This window comes from Babylonia areolata, chromosome 5, assembly GCF_041734735.1.
Source record: "Babylonia areolata isolate BAREFJ2019XMU chromosome 5, ASM4173473v1, whole genome shotgun sequence".
NCBI lineage: Eukaryota > Metazoa > Mollusca > Gastropoda > Neogastropoda > Buccinidae > Babylonia > Babylonia areolata.
The window spans coordinates 25,566,185-25,589,895 of NC_134880.1; the positions used below are offsets into that span (position 1 = coordinate 25,566,185).

A 23,711-nucleotide genomic window follows, 5' to 3' on the forward strand; every position below is an offset into this window, starting at 1 on the left:
GGTGCTGTTCCAGCCGTCCTGGGAAAGAATTAATTTGTGGATTCATTGTGAGTATTTCATACAGGAGCTCTGCCTTTAGAGTTCACTGAAAGGGAAAGGAAATATAAATGATATTCATGAGAATGAACTTACATGGATTTAAAGGCATTCTTTTTTTGTTGTTGTTGATTTCTTCTTCTTTTTTTTTTTTTTAAATCAAAGTTTCCAAAGAAACCAGCAGGTTGCTTATGTAAAAGTATATCAGAAGCGGTCTCAAGTCTTTGGACCAGGTACAAAATATACATTTCAGTAAAACTTGTTTCATTTTAAAATTAGCTCTAATTAAGTTTTGATATCGTCTTTATATTTGCACATGTGGTGTTGTGCTGATAATCTGGGATAGTCATGGTTGCTGCACATAGTTTTTAATGTCAGATAAATTTGTCGTGTTTTTGTTGTTTTTCTGGTGTGTAAATTTACAAATTATGTCTTTGAATACTGTTGCATGCCAGCATGGATGGATGTGATATGCATGTTTATACGACGTGATGCATATTCTAGCAGCTCTGTTTGCATAAATCTTGATGTGCAAGTTTGCATATTTGTTTTTATTCATTTTTAAATAATGATGTAGCTTAACAAATTCAGTTTGACTTTTAGTCCTTAAAAAAAAAAAAAAAAAAATCAGGAAGTTTACCTCCTATGCAGTCAGAAACGGTCAAACCAGGTGAACCATTCTGTCTCATAAGACCTGAAACAGTAATAAGTATTGCACTGTTTAATAAGTTATCTTCAGGAAAAGAAATTAATCATAGTCCACAGTGATCAGCACTGTGACACTAGAAACTGATTTGCAAACTCACTCAAGCCTTGAGTTTACTGGAGATGGAATTACATCTTCACTTTTATGTCTTTAAGTAGAGTGCACAATATTATGGAATCATATTCAGGTTCAAATGGTTGTAGATACAATATACCAGTATAGGTTGCCTTCATCTGACAGTGTATGTTGTTATTATTGATACTTATATGGTACATATCTTTGGTTACAGGACAGACTGTTAAGTGATTCACAGACACAGTTATTACACAGCAGTCTGCCTACCTGCGTAGAGCCATCTGAGATCTGCCCTCAGGGAGTCATCATTCATTTCCTGTGTCATTCAGTCAGGCAGAGGCTTGATTTACACTCACTCATACACATGTATTTTTTGTATTTAATTGTATTTATATTTATATTTCATTTTATCACAACAGATTTCTCTGTATGAAATTTGGGCTGCTCTCCCCAGGGAGAGTGCATCGCTGCACTACAGCGCCACCCCTTTTTTTTTTTTCCCCTGCGTGCAGCTTTATTTGTTTTTCCTATTGAAGTGGATTTTTTTCTACAGAATTTTGCCAGGGACAACCCTTTTGTTGCTGTGGGTTCATTTACGTGTGCTAAGTGTATGCTGTACACTGGACCTCAGTTTATCATCTCATCCAAATGACTATATTATGTAAGCACTGGCCTCTTGGTAATGCAGGCAAAACATATTACAATAATATTGATCACGCTTTTTGTATGTTATGTACAACCCTAGCTTTTACCTTTAAAACTGAATTCTATCAGCTTTTGAAGCAGTGCCAGAAAGAAGGAAAAGTGGAGCAGCTGTCTGGTGCAGACAGCCATATCACAGACACTGACTGATAGTGATACAGACCAGCAGATGAAATGGGAGTCACAGAGGAATTCAGGACTCAAATTTTCCGGTGTCACCGCTTGTCATGTATCAGAGGCTTTCCATTGGTAGCCTCAGTACAATGGAAGAGCTGCTGAGTATTTCTTTTGAAATTGTATTGAGAGTACGAATTTGCTAACTTCTCAGTGAAACTGTGGGCACATAATACAACCCACACTGACAAAGGGGTGGTCGCTGGCAAAATTCTGTTGAAAAATCGGCTTTGATAGTAAAACAGATACACTTGCAGACAGAAAAAGATATGTATATGGCTGGCGTTCCACTGTGGCAACGCGCTCTCCACAGGTTGAATAGCTTGAATTTCCACACACAGAAAATCTGTTTTGACAAAAAGTGATGCAGTACAATCTTTGCCCAGAATTTCCCATAAAATTTGCCTGTGTCAGCGTAGGTATTGTTCCTTTACTCTGCTACAGACATATACATTTCTTCCTTGGTTCCTTTTTCTCAAGATGCATGGGGTTTTTTGTTGTTGTTGTTTTTTTTTGGGGGGCCGGGGGGGGGGGGGGGGTTGGGGTTTTTTGGTGGTTTTTTTTTTTTTTTTTTTTTTTTTTTTTTTTTTTTTTTTAATCAGAATATATCATGTCTATGTCAACAGGACAACAGCTAACACCTGTTCAGTCGTAACCCCAACCCACCCCACCGCCTCCACCTGTAGCGGAAGCCTTTTCACCTGCGCGGAAGACGCACCCCCTTCACCCTGCCTCCCACGGCCACCACCCCCACCTCAGAGCCTCACCCCCAGTGTGACAGCGCGGGGCCGGGTGGCGTCATGACGGGTGGTGTGTACCCAGGTCTGGGAGAGACGTCTCCGGTGGAGGAGGAAGAGAAGGAGAAGCCTCCCCCGCCCCCCACCTACGCCGACGCCTCCAGCATGAGCGTGGACAGCGACCCGCCCACCACGGGGAACTGGCAACGAGGCAAGGTGGGTGGAGGTGGTGGTGCAGACTTTGTTTTTGTTGTTTATGATGATATGGATACTTCTGTAACACCTATCCTCAGTCAAAGACCAAGCTCCAAAGCACTTTGCAAACACTGGGTCATTTGCACAACAGGCTGCCTACCTGGATAGAGCTGACTGACAGCTGACATTGGGCACTCATCATTCGTTTCCAGTGTCATTCAATCAGATTTCAGGCACGCACACATACACACTCAATTAGACATGTAACATTTTACATGTATGACCGTTTTGTTTATTTACCCTGCCATGTAGGCAGCCGTACTATGTGCATGCTGGGTATGTTCTTGTTTCCATAACCCACCGAACGCTGACATGGATTACAGGATTTTCTGTATGCATATTTGATCTTCTGTATGCATATACACATGAAGTTTTTCTAGTATGGCTGTGAGGCAGTGTGTGTGTTTGTACTGCAGGTGGTTTTAAAAAAAAAAAAATGTATGCCCCATTATCTTTTAAGCCCTGTGGACTGGTGTTAGATATTTTGGTGCCTGCATATGCTGTGGAGACACACGCACGCACATACCACGCAAAAAATAATCAGTGATAGGTTTAGCAGAGTGGCAAGATGAGTTCTGTAGCTCTGTGTGTGTCTTTTGTATGTGTTTCTGTTTGGTCTTATTGTTGTTTTTTGTTGTTGATTTTAGGGGGAGGCATTATGGTTGCATTGACAGTGGAAGGAGGGACGGCTAAAAATTACTGGAGGGGGAAAAAATTAAACGTGAACACCAGATTGCCATGGATCAGTGTGTGTTTTTGTTGTTGGTCTTTGTTTTTAGTGTTAATGTTGATTTTGAGGGCAAGTATGGTTGCATTGAAAGTGGAAGGAGGGACTGTTAGAAATTACTGAGAAAGATAGTTTATATATATATATATGTGTGTGTGTGTGTAATACTAAACACACAGCCCAGATTTCCAGTGATGCAAAGAAGTGTCCCAAGATTTATATGAAAGGCATGGTGTAAAAAAAAACAAACAAACAAACACACCACCATAAAACCATTCCAGACAACCCCCGCACCCTGTGCCTGTGTCACTTTCAGGGTGTGCTGGCCTGTAACCGCCACATGCTGGAGTACCAGCTGGCATGCGACATCTGGTTCCGGGTGGGTGGGAGTGGAGGAGGGGAGGAGAGGGTGGGCGCACACCGCTATGTCCTCCAGTCACGCTCGGGCGCCTTTTTCGCCATGCTGGACGGGCCAGGGGCCGAGCGGTCCGAGATCAGCCTGCCTGACGTGCAGCCCAAGGTCCTGTGGCAGCTCCTCAGGTGGGTGTGGTGTGTGTGGGTGTTTGTTGTTTGGTGTTTTTTTTAGTTTTGTTTCTTCTTCTTCTTCTTTGTTCATGGGCTGCAACTCCCACGTTCACTCGTATGTACACAAGGGCTTTTATGTGTATGACCATTTTTACCCACGCCAAGTGGGCAGCCATACTCCGTTTTCAAGGGTGTGCATGCTGGGTATGTTCTTGTTTCCACAACGCACCAAACGCTGACATGAATTACAGGATCGGTAATCTGCGTATTTGATCTTCAGCTTTCAGCTTGCGTTTACACACAAAAGTGGTTCAGGCACAAGCAGGTCTGCACATGTGTTGACCTGGGAGATCGGAAAAATCTCCACCCATTACTCACCAGGCGCCTTTACCCAGATTCAGTCTGAGATTGAAAGTCCAACCCTTTAACCACTCCGCTATTGCGCCCTTCTCTTGTTTGTTAGTTGTTTTCTTTTTGTGGGTGAGATTGAAGGAGCGTGGGAAAAAATGCCTGTCATTAATATAGATTTAGGAATTGTCACCGAGATGTTGGATATAATGTTAGTTTTGGTACGAAAGACGAAGTTGATTTAGATGAAATACTGGAGTTGAAATGCAACGGAAAGTTTTGGAGCGGGTGGTGGGCAGAACTCAGTACACTAACACACACACACACACACACACACACACACACACACACACACACTATCTCCTTCATATTCACTGATTCATCTACTCTCGCATGCTCATAACACACTCCATATGTTTGTTCACAACACTCATATACAGAGAGAGAGGGGTCACAGTGCTCCTTCCCCCTTTCAATCACTGTCACACAATTCACCATCCCATGCCTAGGAAAGTCGAGGGAGTGAATTCTTGCCTGGCAAACGTCTTCTGCTATGCGGAGCAAAACTAAAACAGAAAGTGTATGGTATTTGTACAGTGTTCATCATCTGGCTACTGTTTCTTTTGTTGTTTACTGTACATCAACAGTTAGTCAGTGGGGTAAGCCTGATTGAAATTTTTAAAGGCAGTAATTTTCTTTTCTTCACAAATATGGTGATTGAACCTATTTGCTGGCAGTTTCAAATTTGAAAATCGTTCGTGCCTCCAAAATGTAAATTGCTTTGTAATCTGAAATAAAACAGCAAAGTGAAAAAAAAAAATTAAAAAGAAGAAGAAACAAAAAAATTAAAATTGAAATTTAATACAAACAATGAAAAGAGTGATAAATAGGGGAAAAAACACCACTTTTATTCATTTAATAGATACATGTACTACGAGGAACTGGACCCGAACTCAGACACCGTCTTCGAACTCCTGGCACTGGCTGACAAGTACGATGTGGCCAGAGCTCGCGACGTCTGCCTCAGCTTTCTCCATGGCTGTCTGACGGAGCAAACTGCCTGCGACATTCTGGAAACGGCTCATCGCCATGACGACGAGGACCTGGACAAAGAATGCATGGTGTTCATCCGCAAGCATGGAGAGAACGTGATTCAGACAGAAGGCATGGACAGGCTGTGTCGAGAGTGCCTCAACCGGGTGAGTGTTCATTTTACCTGTAGGTCTCCACCGTTTTTGCTGTAGTGTCTGTAAATCTAGTTTATTATTGTATGAAGATGCAGACGATCCAAGAGACATTACTCCAGTAGAGAGCCATGTATTCAGATGTAGATGATCCAAGAGACATTACTCCAATAGACCGCCTTGTTCTGATTACTACTTACCTAGATGAGATTCTCTTTTGTGCAGGTGTCAGTGGTCATCCTATTTGTCCAGTCTTGTCACATCTTCTGGCTACAGTCGGCAGACATGTGTACATTTTGTGTGTTTGTGTGCAAGTGTTGATGGCCATCATGTTTGTCCCACCATGTGTCACATCTGGGTACAGTCGGCAGACACATGTACATTGTGTGTGTGTGTGTGTGCTGGTGTTGACAGTCATTGTGTATATGTGCAGCTGTTGGCGATGGTGTGTATGTGTGCTGGTGTTGACGATGGTGTCTGTATGTTTGTGCAGGTGCTGACGATGGAAGGACTGGAGATCAGCCCAGTGGTGCGGCAGGAGGTGACGGACCGCTGGGCCCGGCGGCAGTGCGAGGACCGGAACTGTGAGCCCACAGAGGACAACAAGCTGGAGTCGCTGGGCGACGTCATCTATGTGAAGCGTGACGAGAGGCAGTCCCACCGCTTCATCCTGGACTCCGTCACTGACCGACAGCTCTCCGGGGAGGACAAGGACACAGCCCCCTCTCCCCCACCACCTCTGTACTCCGAGCTGAGCGTGGACAGCGGAGGAGGTGGAGGAGAAGACGTGCCAGACAACGTGTCGGTGTCGTCAATGTCGTCGACAGGCTCCAAGCGAAGCCTGCAGTCGCAGTACTCGCGGCAGCACTCCACGGCCACCTGGCCCGACTTGAACCAGGTGACGCGCTTCAAGGAGATGTACGGCACGGCCGACAACGACGGCACGGCCGACGCCATCACCTTCACTGTCGACAGCAACATTTACCTGTACGGCTTCGGGATCTACGGCAGCAAGAAGCAGGGGGAGGCGGCCTTCAAGGTGGACACCATCCTGACACGCAAGAAGCGAGACCTGATCATGGAGTCCATCGCCATCAAGGGGGCGGGCGTGATCCTGCCTGTCATGTTTGAGCGGCCGGTCAAGGTGCAGAAGGGCAAGCCCTACACGCTGGAGATCTATGTTCAGGGGCCTACAGCCTCACACCGGGGCACGGAGGGGCTGAGCACCGTCACCGATGGCCGCACCACCTTCAAGTTCTCCAAACCAGTGGCTGTGAAGGGGAACCGAACTACGGAGTTGGCTGGACAGATCCCACGACTTTACTTCATGCCTTACTAAAAAAAAAAAAATTTTGAAAGATACTAAATGTTCAGAAAAAAAATATATATGTACTGATTTGCTGAATGCAATAGATCTGCATAGTTTTGCAGGTGGTTGTTCAAGGGTTGGATCTACTTGTTTTGGAAGATTTAGCATGGCCAGTTTTTTGAAGTGGCGAGGATATTCCAGATTCAGCATGTGTATATTTACTATATATGTAATGTTTGTTTTGAAAGTGCAAATAATTGTATGCCAGTGTAAGTGGGGATTTAAAGGGTGGAAAAATTGCCTTGTAGCACCATTGGTGGTTCCACTGCATGGATTGAATTAGAATTTGCTGGTTGAATGGATTTTTTTTTTTTTTTTTTACTACCTTTTTTTTTCATATTTCATTCACTTTTATTTATCTAGTTGTTTTTTTGTTGTTGTTCATCATTACTGTAATTAGCATGCAAAAGAGCTAAATGAAATGAATACATTTTGTGAAATTGATTTTTTTGGGGTGTGGGTGGATTAGAGAAAAGTTCGCCAAATGTCTGGAGTGATTCCCTGATTCATTTTTCCCCCATCCCTTCAAACCCGCCATATAATCTGTTGGTTTTTCGCTTTCTATGCCAACAGATATTCAACTGGCACAGAAAACTGGTTTGTTTGGGGTTTTTTTTCATGATCTCCAGCAACGTATCACATGGCTGTAACTCACACACTGTGTATTTTGTACTTAGTATTTGGGTACTTGTTTTTCAAAACTTTTCATAATGGAGAACAGTGAGTATTATGTTAATTCCAGTTGTAAATTTTCCCAACTCAAAACGTTTGAGCGCAAAACGGTGACATTTCTGTACTCGTCAAAATGCAAGAATGCCTAACATTTATACATGTCTGGCTCTTGTTGTATTCCAAAGAGTCAAACTTTTCTTCTTCTTTTTTTTAATTTAAAATCGCTGGATCAGAAAATGGTGGGGTGGTCCCAGTTTTTGTGTGTGCATCAGTTCAGGAGGTCTTTGTTATGATGCAAAGTCAGTTTTGAATTATGCTGATGTGTGTTGAATTTCATGTGAGAAGTTGTGACTGTATCGGGGAATGCAAGAAATGGGTAGTTTGGCAGTGAAGGCAAGAAAATTGAATTGATGTCTTTCATTTAATTTATTTAATCAGTAATATCATTGGGGGGGGGGGGGGGGGGGGGGACTGGCTTTCTGGGTTTTTTGTTTTTTTTTTTCGTGCACAAAGTCTGTAATTATTCGGTCTTGGTCACCTTGAGTGTTTTTGTGTTTCCATTGTAAAACTAAACATTGACATTTCAACGGGAACTGCAAAGTTCAAAATCATAACATGGCATGATAGTATAAAAAAAAAAAAAAAAAAATTTAAAGATGTGGAAGTATGATAGAGCTCAATAGGCCAGGTTCAGAAGTCGTTGTCACAAAAAGTGCCTGATGAAAAAAAACAAAAACCATCCTGTTCTGGAACATTCAGTGGAAGGGTGAACTGTAAGGGAGGTGAAGCGCTGTAAATGTTTGTGAATGTTTCTGTCCCTTGATCACAGGACTTCACCCTTGCTCAAATATTTAATTTAGGTGGTTCCAACATTTAGCAGCTGGAAACGAGTTTCAGTTTCTAGTGAGTAACCTGCATACACCACCTCACATTATGCCTTACCTGTGTTACTCCTCGGTCATGTCTTAACAGAAGTAAATATCTTGTTCAGGTTCTGTCTGTTAATGCCTACATGTGTGTTACCACTGGTTTTGACAGTGAGCGGAGTTGTATTGTATTGTATGTTGGTTCTGTTGAGCTTCTCTTATGACTATCTAGAAACCACAAATGGGGACTGGGTTGATGAAAAGTGGCTAACGTTTGGCGCTTTTTTTTCTTCTTACTTTTGCTTAATCACATTTCCCCCAGCTTAATCACAACACTCTGAAACCACCTGGCTCATGGAATACCATCCCAGTGAAATCAGTCTTGAAGTTTTGCAGGGTCCTATTCTGGTCACTGTCATTGTGAATACCATTGTACACATATGAATGAAAATGTGTATGAAGTTCATTTCAATTTATCTGGAACAAAAAATCCTGTCATTTGAACAGTTTGCTCTTCTTTTTTTTTCCTTGTGTACTTTGGAACTGAGGTGTGCTTTTTCAAAATCATCATATTTTGTCAGATTGGTTACTTGAAAGAAATTGTGTCTTGGGCAAAGTCAGAAAGATGTGGGTTTGTGGTCCTGTTTCACTGTGATATGTGCCATGAATAAGGTGCTGTGGTTTGAGTATAGAATTATGATATATTCTTGCATCGTAGAAAAGTGGTGTTGTTTTTTTTTTAAACAGGGAACAGTGGACAGGTGTATGTGTGTGTTGAGTTACCACAGAGTTGCTACTTGGTTAGTGGAATTCCTGCAAACATCATGATTTTTTTAATAAACTTTTGCACCTATTTTCCATCAGACTCATTTTGCACAACGGGCTGCCTACATAAAGCCAGACAACAACTGCCTTTTCCAATTACCATTCCTGTGTCATTCGGTCGGCTTTCACTCACTTTACATCATTTCACAGCTTGCGTCAGTGCAAGATTTTCATGATGATCATTGCAGAGTAGGAAGACTTAGATGTTTTTTGTGACATCGTTTGTGATATTTCCCCACATTGGATTGTATTTTTACAACTGGCCAGCTTTTTTCTGTTTTGACCTGTGAATGCACAAATTTTGTGTGTGCACACACTATCCAGTAACAGTTTGGCCAGATTTATTCCTTATCCAGTGCAACAAATCAGGAGGAGCATGTGGGTTTCTGTTGCTTTTTCAGGGTCTGTACAGTCGTAGCAGTTAGGAACAAATCTTGGAAAAGTGAAAGAACCTATTTCCAGGGTTGGGGAAAGTCTTGTGGGAAAATATTCTGTCCTTCAGGGTCTGGTAAAATCTTAGAATTTTGATAAAACTCTTGGCCAGTATCAAAAGTGATTTAAAAAATAAAAAAAAAATTAAACGTCAACATTGTCTTAACCACCAATGTCTTTATCAGCAGGCTTTTTTTGGGGGAAAAGTGTGGACTTATGTTTGACAGCTGTGCGCACCCAGCATTATGCCCTTCTGGACATTGAAGGACTACGACCTTCACCCTGATAAGTTTCCAGAAGGGCAGTTATGCAACGTTCTTGACATTTTGAAAACCTGTGATGGTACTGCAAAATTTTGGTGAAAGATGAGTGTCACTTTTAAAATGACAAAAATAACAGGTTCTGCTTCTTTTGTAACACTTGAAATTCAATCACTGACATGTTGTCCTCCAGTCCAAGCCAAGTCTTGGAGTGGAATGGGGTTTTTTTTCTTGTTATGAAGTTGTTGTTCATGTCCTCTTCATTAAATCATGTTATATTAAACTCATTCTCATTCATGTACTGTTGATATGATGTATAATTTGTACATATTGTGTGTTCGTATGAATTTGCATTTTTGTAAGCATGTAGGTTGTGTGTTCATATGAATTTGCATTTTTATAAGCATGTAGGTCAATGAGACATTTAAAGGGGGTTTGGTGGGGGTGGGGGAATCTTACCAGTGGTTGTGCAGTTCACTACACGTTATACTGACATGCAGTCATGTCACGATGACATGTTTTGTTTTTTGGGGGGGTACTCTGTTTTTTGGGACAGAATCAGAAATGTGAAAATTGAAAAACCAGGTGCCTAAAAAGCTCTCAAGTTGAGAAGATAAGTGAGGGATACATAACATATCAGATAATCTGTCACATGCAAGTTGGTCCAGAATAAATGTACAGTTCTCTCTCTTACATTTAAAGGATTTGTCACCTGTATATTTTGTACATAATGAGGTAGAGGGTTCATTTTGGTTAAGTTGTCACTGGCCATGCAATGATGTGATAAATGATGTCTGATAACTGTTGGATAAAATCTTTGAGAAAGCATTCCTTTGCCAGTGATTGACATTCACATGAGTGATTTTTTGATGTCATGTCTTTCCTGTAATACTGTGTGTAGGTTTAGTTGGAAGGTATACCAGTAACTGAATAACAAGTGGTTACATATGTACTCATGGACAGAACAGGGTTTTTTATAATTTTCAAAACTATGCCACTTGAATATTTAGATTTTAGGTAACTGCACACATTCAGAAATTTGTATTTATTTTTTAACCGGTGAGAAATTCATGGCAGAAACATTAGTTTGACTGCTATAATTTTCCCAAAAGTGAGTACATCTGCTTTCACTTGCAGCCTGCCTTGTGCTATCTAATGTTTGTTTTGGAGGGACAAAATCAAAAGGCATGTCACTTTTTGTTGTTGGTTGCACCTTGTTTATCTGGGCTTCCGTGCAACATTCCATTGGCACTGATCTTTCTCAACACAGAAAATAAAATGTTTCAAATGTCTGTATTTGAGTGTGCTGCCTCTTCTTTCCCAGTTTGTAACTTGATAAACGCATGAAATCTAACTTTGAATTCATATTTGAATCAAAGGAAAAACAGCACATGGCAGAATGTGGACTTTGATGCACTAAGTTGAATAATCCTTCAGCCGTAACAGTCTTGCAACTTCACAAACTGCTCAAACATAAGTATGACATGGACCATACAAAAACTACAGAATGAAAGAAAGAACTTTTAACGTACATTCTTAAAATGCTCTGAGCGCTTTACAAACTCTGGATCATTTACACAACAGGCTTTACAACCTGGGAAGAGCCAGCTGACGCTGCCATTGGGCGCTCATCATTCGTTTCCTGTGTCATTCAGTCAGATTTCAGGCACGCACACATACACACTCAGACAGACATGTAACATTTTACATGGTGTGATGTTTTGTTTATTTACCCTGCCATGTAGGCAGCCATATTCTGTTTTGGGGGGGTGTGCATGCTGTGTATATTCTGTTTTCCATAACCCACCGAACGGAGACATGCATTACAGGATCTTTACCATGTGTTTTTTTATCTTCTGTGTGTGTATACACACAAAGGGGGTTCAGGCAATAGCAGGTCTGCACTTCAGTTGACCTGGGACCCTCAGCTTCAAAGTCAAATGCTTTAACCACTTGGCTATTGTGCCCATCATACAAAAGAACACAACTCCCCACGTTACACATTTTGATCCAAGGGATGAACATGCTGAACCCACCCCCTACACTCCCACACACACAGAATGCCCCAGGGCAGAAATTTCTATCCCCCTCCAGTGTGCAAAACAAGTACCCCAGGACAGAAATAGTTCGCATCATAAAAGGAATTTAACTAGAAAAATCATTAGATTCATGAAAAATTGTCAAAACTGGATGGTGTGAGAGCGCCACCCATTCTTTTTGTTGTTTTTTCTGCATGCAATTTTATTTGTTTACCTATCGAAGTGGATTTTTTGACAGAATTTTGCAAGGTACAAGCCTTTTGCTGCTGTGGGTTCTTTAACGTGCACAAAGTGCATGCTGCACACGGGACCTCGGTTTATCGTTTCATCCGAATGACTAGCATCCAGACCACCACTTGAGGTGCAGTGGAGGGAGATGAAATATACTGGCCACTGTGTGATTCGAACCAGCGTGTCAGATTCTGTCAGTTCGCAGGCGGATGCCTCTAGGTCAATACTGTACATCATGTAATGACGGTCTGTGGGTCAGAGTAACACAAACGACAACTCGGGAGTGAAGTGGTGAAAATCATCTCGCAGGGGTTGGGAGGCGGCCGGGGAGTTGGGGCGGGGGATCATGGGGTGGCTTGACGTCTGGGGGTGGGCAAATAGGACTGATTACTGAGTTTTGCACCAAACAACTACTATTCCTCCTCTTTCCCGGCTGGTGGGGTTTTTTTTCGTGGTTTTGTGTGTGTGTGTGTTTTTGTTGTTGTTGTTTTGGTGTGTTTTTTCGTGTTTTGTTATATCACATATTGTTGACCCAGTGGCACAGTCAGATTAGGTTTAGTGTCCTGAAATCATGAGACATTTGGAGATACAAAAACAAAACTTTGGGAAACATATGAAAACAGGTTATCGCTTGACAAGGATGATGGGTCTAGATCACTGCTGAATATCATGACATAAACTTAGAAAGTGGATTGCAAAAGAGTCGATAGCATGTGAGGTGTTTCCGAACAGGGAGTCGGCCAACTCTTGGAGCGTCCCGGAGCATTTTACGGGAGGCAATCCATGTATACACATCCGCAAAATATACTATCCAAGGGTCGCCTCCCCTCAACCATTCCTTTCTCGATTGTGTCTATGTGTGTATTCGTGCGTACTTGTGTGCGTAAATTCGCCGACTGGGGCCTAATGTGTATGTGGAACGCACGACAACGTATGTATTTGAGGGAGTTAGTGACGGAGTCACAGAGAAACAGAGAGAGAGAGGGAGGGAGGGAGAGACAGATAATGCGTGTGTGTCGGTGCCAGTGTGTGTGTGTGTGTGCGCGTGTTTGTGCACGTGTGTGTATTCGCGTGTGTGTCTCAGTGTGTGCGTGTATGCGTGTACGTGTACGTGTGTGTGTGTGTGCTGTATGATACTCTGACTCCAACAAAACGCTATCAGTGCTAGTAACGCTTTAGCGACGTCCACGAGCAGTAGTAGTAGTTGTAGTACGATTTCTTTGAATTTTTTTTTTTCTCAGAGGACAACACTGCCTGCCCGTCTCTCTCTCTCTCTCTCTCTCTCTCTCTCACGCACGCACGCACGCACGCACGCACGCGCACACGTTATCGCAGGCACATTAGGCTTCAATCGGTGAATTCACACACGAATGGAAGCATGCACGCAAGGGCACAAAACACATTATACACACATGCGAAACACACGCGCGAGTAAAGGAATGGCTCAAGGGAGATGATTCACACTGCCTCTTTCGGATGTACGGTTATGTATTACTTCCCGTTGACCTTTGAGAACAGTTTGTTTTTCTGTTGTTTTTTTAATGGCTTTCATTTGGTACAACCTCGGGGCTGGGTGATGGGGAGTATGCCACCACTAAAATACGTAAAGAAAGACAGTGAAACCTTTATTCAAAACATGTATGAAAAAGATCAGTCTGTTAGAAAATCGACGAAATAATGTCAAGATCATCACCTAATGGATGCTGTAAAACATGACAAGAAAAAAGGCGGACGTGTGAGGACAACTCTTCCGAAACAAGATATACTGCGTCACACCGGTTCCTAACAAGGCATTACACCAGTTCCTAACAAGCATCACACCAGTTCCTAACAAAGCGCCACACCAGTTCCTAACAAGGCGTTACACCAGTTCCTAACAAGGCGTTACACCAGCTCCTAACAACCAGTTCCTAACAAAGCGCCACACCAGTTCCTAACAAGGCGTTACACCAGTTCCTAACAAGGCGTTACACCAGCTCCTAACAACCAGTTCCTAACAAGCATCACACCAGTTCCTAACAAGGCATTACACCAGTTCCTAACAAGGCGTTACACCAGTTCCTAACAAAGCGCCACACCAGTTCCTAACAAGGCGTTACACCAGTTCCTAACAACCAGTTCCTAACAAGCATCACACCAGTTCCTAACAAGGCATTACACCAGTTCCTAACAAGGCGTTACACCAGTTCCTAACAAAGCGCCACACCAGTTCCTAACAAGGCATTACACCAGTTCCTAACAAGGCGTTACACCAGTTCCTAACAAAGCGCCACACCAGTTCCTAACAAGGCGTTACACCAGTTCCTAACAAGGCATTACACCAGCTCCTAACAACCAGTTCCTAACAAGCATCACACCAGTTCCTAACAAAGCGCCACACCAGTTCCTAACAAGACGTTACACCAGTTCCTAACAAGGCATTACACCAGTTCCTAACAAGCATCACACCAGTTCCTAACAAGGCGTTACACCAGTTCCTAACAAGGCATAACACCAGCTCCTAACAATGTGTCGGATCAGTTTCTAACAGCGTATCACATCAGTTCCTAACAAGGTATCACATCTGTTCTCCCTAAGGCATCACACCATTTACTAACAAAATGTCACACCAAATCACACCAGTTCCTAATATGGCATCAGTTTGTAACAAGGTGTCACACCATTTCTTAAGGTGTCACACCAGTTCTTAACAACGCATCACACTAGTTCCTAGTATGCAATGCACAGTTCCTAACGATGACTCACCAAGGTGTCACCCAGTTCCTAACAATCATTACACCAGTTCATAACAAGGCATCACACCAGTTCCTAGCATGCAATACACCAGTTCCTAACAATGACTCACCAGTTCATAACTAGGTGTCACCAGTTCCTAACAAGCATCACACCAATTCCTAACAAGGCGTCACACCAGTTCTTAATGTTATAGTGTGTAGTGTGACTGTGAGTGAAAGGTGTCAACCAGGGGCCGTATTCAAGAGACCATTGTGCCTTCAGGCAAATGTGTACCAGCCAGTATTCTGCCTGAGCCAAGGCAAACTGCCAGAGGGTAAACAGTATCTGCTAATCAGGAATACTCGAGTCTTCCCCCAGGTCTCCAGACCCAAAGGCAAATTTGCCCTTGCTACCTGCCACGAAGCAAAGGTAAACATGGCGGATCCTTTTGTAGCGTTGTTTTTGTTGAGGGAAAACAGACGTGCTTTGCGGATAGCCCGTGCCTTGCTTACTCTCTCGACAATGCTCTGAACTGTAGTGTGGTGAGAAGTAAAAGAGCATGTGCAGAAGGGAATCACCAGGATTTGATTTTTTATTATAGACGATGGGTTAGCTGCCTGAGCGCACCGCGCATGTCTTGAAAATGAATATGGATTAACCTTCAAGGTAAACTCTACCCGTGGGTCCCTACCATGTCGAAGGTAATTTGCCTTCAGGCAAAATGAATTTTGTCTTGAATACGGCCCCTGCATGACCACTGTCCACACCTTCCCTTCTCCTCCACCCTAATCCTACTACGCCCTACACTAATGATAAGAATAGCCTAATGATAATGATAATTTTGTGCAACGCAACTCAGTGCACTGGACATGCGTCACTCTCGCAATTCATGTATTAAAACCCACACATCGTGAACAGCCTTCCTCACACTCAGCCTGTGACATTGCTGTGGGAATGCTTGGCGAAACGAATATGTCTTGAAATTTATTTGAAATTACAGAGTTAGAGTGTTATGCAGTTAGGATGGCACTGAGTCCCACACTTTGTGGCAGTGAAACCACTGTCTTCATTGAATACTTTGGAAGTTTCAAGAGCTTTCTGCTGGGAGGACAGGAGGGATATTGTGGTGCGTGTAAAATGAAGCCGATAGATGCAGCAGGAGTGACCATACAATTCAGCGATAGGCGAGAACTGCAACTTTGTAATCAAAATTTAACAGGGAGCCAGTCGAGCTCTTTTACTGGCAGTGATGCATGTTATTCTCACTTTCCTTTTTGCAGAACAAGCCTTCGTGGTAAAATTTTGAACTAGTTGCAAACGGGAGAGCTGTTCAGCTGAAAGACCAACAAAACCAGTTCAATTTTCTTACAGAAAGTTACCGTTGCAATGGTGACGCGGACAGAGACATTACAGGACAAAAATGGTCTAATGGGTACAATGCATCTGAATTCAAGAAACGATGCACGATAGACACTGCTAACATGTTGCTGCATGCACAAAGTTTGATCAAATTGCACCCCGACATTTCTTGGATGCCTGAAATGCAGTATCGCAACCACCAATGTTTGCAGACTAGCTGTCAAATGTGACACACATCTGCATACCATTAAGTATTGCTTCAGTTCCATCAGTGTTAATTAGATTTAGTGTGTTGCTGTGTTTGTAGCGCAACATATCTTTGTTACAATACTGAATCCGTCTGAGCAGAACTAAATTGCTACGGCACACTTCGACACTTGAGTGTCATCAACATGCTTGTGGAAATCATAGTCATGCACGGAAAGTGCACCTGACAATAGTTGAAAGTACTGGCTGAAGAAGACAGGTCCCAAGGCTGAACCTTGGGGTACACCTTGCACATTTGGGGACATTCAGGCTGGTCAACGTGTGACTGACAACAGCCACAAAGGTGTGACTGGTGTGAACCATTTGTGAACTGTACCTTGAATGTCGAACTTCACATTATATTCATCTTTTAACTCACTCAGTACGGCCAGTCCTCTGTTCTCCTCTACACAGAGCCCTCGGATGTCCAGCGGGTGTCTGAATGACCCAACCTTTAGCTTCCGTCGTCAGAATTGTGGTATTCTTTCTCAACATTCACCTCTTCAGTATAAGAGCCTTCCGCTTGCAACATTTTGATGATGGTAACTGGGATGAAACGCTGTTAACGTCGTCTCTTTCGCCGTTCGTATGGAGAGAGTTAAGCAGAGTGAATGGTCAGGCGTGCTGAATGCTGTGCTGTGGTCCAGAAGAGCAACCAGTGAAACAAGTTTCACATCACCTTTTGTCAACAGGTTATCTCGACTCTAAGGACAACAGTTCAAGTATGATAACCATAAGTAGGAGGCCTACATAAGACTGCAGGAGCTTCAGGACAACTTTTTTTTCTTTTTTTTTTCAGTATCAGAAACAGGAAGATCAAAAACGGGTTGGTAATAGATAGATAGATAGATGTGTGCACTTATTCTAGATCACTTACACAATTTGCGAGAAGCGCGGGTCAGAGAAGGCACATGACAGCCGGGCTGGGTTGTCCGTCGGAGAGTTGTCCTTTCAGTCTGATTCGATCCCGACAGCGTCGACCCCATCCATCCAATGGGTTAAGCGGAGAACATATAATTTTATTGTCTCTGGGTCAGGCCATGCTGGTTTATTGATCCGTTTTGTGGGTACACATGCGGGAGATCAATAATATAAGCCTGAGCTTGGAAAGACATGAAAAAAGGAACATATCCAGCATCCACGACTTCGTGACGAATATGGTTGGTAATAAAATATAGTTTTAACGAAGATACCCCCCCCCCCCCTCCATCCCATCCCGCATAAAACACCACCGCCAAAACTGCACCATACTTCACCTACTGTGTCAGTTCAGGTCAGTTCACGTTGGCGACAGGGTGGAAAGGGGAACCAACTGTGTGTTTTCTTCGTGCGGTACGTGATACACGGCACGACTAAGTTGAACGTTGGTTTCCGTGGTGTAGTTCACGGCAGGCCCCGTCCAACCGCCCCAAAAAGGGGGAGGGGAGGGGGGGGGGTGCGTGCGTGCGTGCATGCGTACATGAAAGAGAGAGAGAGAGTGTGTGTGTGTGTGTGTGAGGGAAAGGAAGAAGAAGAGAGAGAGAGTCCAGTTTCGTTAATTTTTGATTCATTTGAGATATTTTATTTTCGTTTTGTTTCTCCTATACTTCGTATTACTTTTTCTTTGACTTAATACTTATCTGTATGGTAATTCCATTATATCCTATCTTTAGAATATCTCTGTGTATCTGTCTCTCTATCTGTCTTTTTTTTCTATAAGCTTTCCCTATGATGTGTTTATCAATCCATTCATTTCAATATAATCTGTTTCACTTAATTTCCTTTTAACCTAACTAATTTTCACATTATGTCATTTTATCTGATTGTTTTGTTTCATAAAATTATGACGAAAAGAAGTAAGGGGTTTTTGGTGGCTTTTTTGGTTTTGGTTTTTGTTGTTGTTGCTTGTTTTGTTTTGTTTTTGTTGTTGTTGTTTTTTTAGAGGGTGTGTGTGTGTTGTTTTTTCCCCCCTGAAAAATCAGTTGCATTACATTTTCACAATTTGAGCTCCTGAAAATCCATACAATTTTTTTAAAATAAGTTTAAACAATTAAAACAAAACATGTGTAATTTGTGCACAAAATACGTGTATCACAGGGACAGTAAAGTGTTGTTATAATAATAATAATAATAAGGGGTGAGGGGACGATGCCGAAATTACTAAAAAAATAAAATAAAATAAAAATCTCGTAAGTTTGGGACATTTTCAAGATTACACAATGTGTGCCCTATGGATCATTACGATCTATCAGACGCATTTTGGTCAAGTTTGGGGCACTGAAAATGTTACCTCAAATTCAACATCAATATCAACGGCAAACAACAAAATTATGGCAATGTGTATAGCTCAAACTGAGAAAGATGTCAAGACCTGACCAGAATCTTCCTCGATGGATGTTGGGAATAGCATCGAAATGATCCAACTTCTGGTTTCTTCATAAAATGTGACAAAAAAGTGTGTTTAACAATGTTATACCCTCGGGTTATTAAGCGTGAATGAAAACTGGACCAAATTGAAGTTTTGATGTTTGTTGTGATGCAACCTTTTCTGTCATGATTATTTAGATTGTTCCTTCATTTCACGCTTTTTCGTTTGTTCATCTGTGTGTGTTAGCATCCGGTATTGCATGCAACGTTGCACTGAGTTTTCAGTTTCAGTTTCAGTTTCTCAGGAAGGTGTCACTGCGTTCGGACAAATCTATATACGCTACACCACATCTGCCAGGCAGATGGCAGACAGCAGCATAACCCAACGCGCTTGTCAGGCCTTGAATGCATGCTCAAATATTTGTGTACCCATCAGAGTGGATTTCTTTTTACATGATTTTGCCAGAGAACAACACTCTCGTTGCCATGGGTTCTTTTTCAGTGCGCCATATGCACCTCGGTTTATCGTCTCATCCGAATGAGTAGACGCTCAGTTTCATTTTCCAGTCAAACTTGGGAGAAAGGGCGAGAGCGGGATTTTAACCAGCACCCTCACGGACTCTCTGTATTGCAGAAAGCTGAGGGTCATAACCATGCTACCCTCTTCCACAAAAACAGATAAATCTATAATACTTTTTTTATGTGCATTCACTGAAGGCCTGACTTAGCGCGTTGAGTTATGATGCTCGTAAGGCATCTTGCCTAGCAGATGTTGAGCAGCCTATAATTATGGATTTGTCCGAACGTAGTGACACCTCCCTGAAAGACTCGTGAAACACTGACTGAATCATTCTCTCTCTCTCTCTCTCTCTCTCTCTCTCGCTGTGTCAGTGTGTGTGTGTGTGTGTGTGTGTGTGTGTGTGTGTGTGTGTGTGTGTGTGTGTTAACAGAGTAACAGGTAGACATAGAGAGACACACACAGTCACAAATGTGATCAGATCAAAACATCGATAAACAGCCGAACGTGTCATATTCTTAGTCCCTCAGACGACACGTGTAGATGACATCTGATTCAAGAACAACTAACCTTTCGAACAGTGAACACAATCCCTGTTGACGTCAGTGCAACGGAAAAGGAAAGACAAACGGTCGTCAGTCTGGTGAACCATATTTCTATGTACAACCAGCCCTTTTATATGGTCGAAACTTCCACAACAGGTTCTTGTGAAGGATTAATTGTTGTGTTACGCCTTGGTATCGATGGACGTGTTTTGTTCAATGTATAAAGCACGTAATAGTGTGAGTAATGCTTTAAGGGTAACTCTCTTCCATTCGAATTCTCCCTCACCTCCACATACATGCACACTCGCTCCCCCCGACATATTTCTCTTGGTTGTTTTTCCTTCTGTCTGCTCTCTCTCTGTCATCTGTCTTTCTGTAGTATACGCCTTTCCCGCCCCCCTCTCCTCCTCCACACACCACCCTCAACACATCGTGGTGATCGTAAATCATGTGTCAGTTGGGAGCTTTCGCAGACACCCCCCAGTTCTTGATCTAACTCTCTCTCTCTCTCTCTGTAATCTTTCTCTCTCTCCCTTTTTAGTGTTCCTACAACTGTTTAAAAATGTGGTTTTTGGTGTGTGTGTGTGTTTTTTTTAAATCATTATTTATTGTTGTTGCTGTTTTTTGGGTTTTTTTTAAATTATTGTTTTCGTAACATGTGCAATGATTTATAATCCCAGTTCAAATATCTTATTGCTTGAACATTATCTTGACGTAATTATGCTGATTTTCATGTCTTGTAATCTCTCTTTCTTTCTCCCTCCCCCCCCCCTCTCTCTCTCTCTCTCTCTCTCTCGCCCTTTCTCCCCCTTGATTTTTTTCTCTCTTCTCATTCTCCTCTAGCTCGTGTTGTAACTGTCAAATTACCGTTAATAACCTCAGAAAATTAAATTTATTCAATTCTCTCTCTCTCTCTCTCTCTCTCTCTCTCTCTCTCTCTCTCTCTCTCTCTCTCTCTCTCTCTCTCCTACTCCCTACAGGCCCCATCCCGCCTGGGGGAAAAAAAAAATCTCCCTTCTATTTGAAGTCGTTTATGTCTTGTTGTCTCAGTATAACGGATTCTTTTGCATATCCGTTCATGTTTATAACCGAATGAACGTACCGTTGAAACTAAACAACGGAAATTTGCGGGGCTGTCAGCCTCATCATATCAACCGTGACTTTATCGTTATGATGTTCAGTTTTAAAAATGTATTTCTACCGAATATGTCATTAACTGAGGTGCAGTTGCTTGTATACAGTATGTTGGAAAGAGATGGAGGGGAGAGCGACTCTGAGAGAGAGACAGACAGACAGACAGAGTCGATGTTTAGGCATGGTGTAGGTATATACCTACGTCGCGCAGTTTTAATCAGTTTGAAATCAGTAGTTTTGTGAGCACCGCTTTATTGCCGACTCCAAATATTACTGTTACTGAGCCGGTCCATCTGAAAATGTCTATGTGTTTATGTGATTATTTAGTGTGTGCGTTGCTATCTAATAACTTCGGCAGGTTGCCGGCGACTTGGTCCCAACCGTTGCTTGTAAGCAAATCCAGGGAAAGTACCCAGCGCCTTAATTACTAAGGGAAGTCACTGTTGTCAAAGATTGCACACCGCGAACGATGTCGTCAAGTGTTACATCTCCCTTTCTTTTGCGGAAATGAATTGTTTTTACAAGTCTGATTTGAGTGGGGGTTTTCACTGGTCGGTTACATCTTGTTTTGAAGGTGTTGGTGCATGAAGCCTTCGCATCTTCTGGTAGTGGAGAGTTGGTTTCGCTTTCATTTTGATCCTCATCTGGCTCTGGATCTGGAAAATAAGTGGTTCATTAGTTGTATAACACGAATGTTCGGAGTGAGTCACATTGGTTGATGGGGTCTGGTTCAGCCTCAGCAAGCGTCGATTTCTTCTATAGGTCCGGCCATCAGGTGTCCTAATGTGGTAGGACCTCGTTGTTTTGTTTTGTTTGGTGACAGACGCGCTGGTTGCCATTTTTCACCTTTTGACAACTGAACAAAAACTTTGTCACCAGATTTTCGTCAGTGCTGGTAATGGGCGTGTTGAACAGTCATGATATTTCTTCTGTCTTTCCTGCATTTGTTGTTTCTGGTCAATCACTTTCTCAAGTTCGACCGTTGTTGGTTTCAGTTGGTGTTCTGTTGCTGGCAGGACAGAGCGAAGCTGGCGGCCCATCAGCAATTTAAAAGGGGTAGGTTGTCAATGGGCGTTGTCCTGTATTCAAGGAGAGCAAGCAGTGGTTGACTTTTTGATTATGAATAGAAGTACTGCTATAGTGTTAATTAAGTGTTCCTCAGTTCTTGTACTGACTCAGATCTACCTGCTCCGCAGTTTTCGTGTGTTTAGTTTTCTGTAATGTGTGTGTAACAACTTTTCAAGCTTGGAGGCAATGGTGCTCCTGACCATAAAGCCTACGCCATAAAGGCGTCTCTCGGTCTCTGGCTTGCCTGACCAGTAGAGGGTGTACCCAGCGCCGTGTTCCTGGAGGCTGCCTTCCCCTGCAAAGCGGACTTCGCTGACGGCAGCAATGTCAATGTTCAGTCTCGGAAGTTCGTGTGCGACTAGAGCGGAACGCCTTTCTGGGTGGTTGCTGTCTGCAGAGTCACGCATGGTTCTGATGTTCCAGCATGCTACCTTTAGTCCTTTTGCACCTAATTGTGAGGCAGGTGCCGGCCTTTTCTTCTCTATTGTTGTTCGACCGCGTTTGGAGATGCCCGTTGACCGCGGCTAGCCAACTGGGGGGTATGGAGATGAGCATTTGTTTGGACCACCTTTTCTAGGCCCCTCTCCGTGTGGAGCAAGCAGTGCTGTCCCTAGAAAAGGCTGCTTGGTCGTTCAGGGTGCTGCCGAGTGATGCTGTCACCTCCGGGTCAACAATCAGGCGACCAATATCCTGAACCGCCTGCATGCAGGATTGGAACTGCGGCTTCCAGTGACATCTTCCACCTGCCGTTTTCGCCCCTTTCCCATCGCTGCAGGACTTGGAATAGTTGGTGGCGCGGACGTGGACATGTCCTTCAAGCCTGCGCAATGGAATTTTTAGGTGGAGTGCAGTGTGCACAGTACTGGCCCCACCCTTTACACCCGTGGTTCATCTGCCATAGCCTAGCAAGCTGGGACGGTGACAGTGAGGTCCTCAGGTCGTAGGTTTTATATCAGACTGTCCTTGTCCTAGCCTCTGGCTCAGAAACCTTCCTCGGAGGCACGGGGGCGCGGCTACTGAAAGTCGGGACATGGCCATGGACCCAGGGTCAATGCATGTCGAGACTGTCCTGCATTCCTTAGCACTTCATGGGTTTTACTTCAGACTTTTCCTTGTCTTAGATGGACTGCCTTCCCAGGCTGTCGAGCTCCATCTGCCCACATGTGACAGGTAGCACAGGGTTACATGGTACCTGTGGCAGGTAGAGACCTGACCTGACGTGTACGCTCCAACCCTCCAAGCGGACCCCACAGAAAAGGTCAAGTTTTACACTGATCTGTGCAACCTCGTTCAGAACACCCCTGCTGACGACAAGGTCATCATCCTTGGCGACTTCAATGCCAGAGTTGGCCAAGATTCAGAAGCCTGGAAAGGAGTCCTTGGCAAGCATGGCGTTGGTAATTGCAACGACAATGGGCGCCTTCTTCTCGAGTTCTGTGCAGAACAGCAATTTACCATCACCAACACCATTTTCCAGCAGAAGGACAGCCTGAAGACAACGTGGATGCATCCTCGGTCCAAACATTGGCACCTCATTGATTACATCCTGATGCGCCAGAGAGACGTACGAGACGTCCTACACACCCGAGTGATGCCCAGCGCGGAGTGTCATACTGAC

General features: G+C 43.2%; 1 protein-coding gene across 6 annotated transcripts in view; it reads left to right on the forward strand.

The window, feature by feature from the left end:
- LOC143281996 (BTB/POZ domain-containing protein 6-like) overlaps positions 1-11,185 on the forward strand; it is a 33,385-nt gene extending 22,200 nt beyond the window's left edge. For 4 of the 6 annotated variants that reach the window (XM_076587383.1, XM_076587382.1, XM_076587384.1 and 1 more), the window contains exons 2-5: positions 2,320-2,646; positions 3,729-3,952; positions 5,208-5,484; positions 5,963-11,185. In XM_076587383.1, the coding sequence (XP_076443498.1) occupies positions 2,494-2,646; positions 3,729-3,952; positions 5,208-5,484; positions 5,963-6,808 (1,500 nt within the window). In that variant the 5' untranslated portion in view covers positions 2,320-2,493 and the 3' untranslated portion in view covers positions 6,809-11,185. Of the gene's footprint in view, positions 1-25; positions 48-1,031; positions 1,151-2,319; positions 2,647-3,728; positions 3,953-5,207; positions 5,485-5,962 lie in introns of those variants that run through there. The other 2 variants (XM_076587385.1, XM_076587387.1) reach the window with 2 other exon arrangements.
- The last annotated feature ends 12,526 nt before the right edge of the window (positions 11,186-23,711 follow it).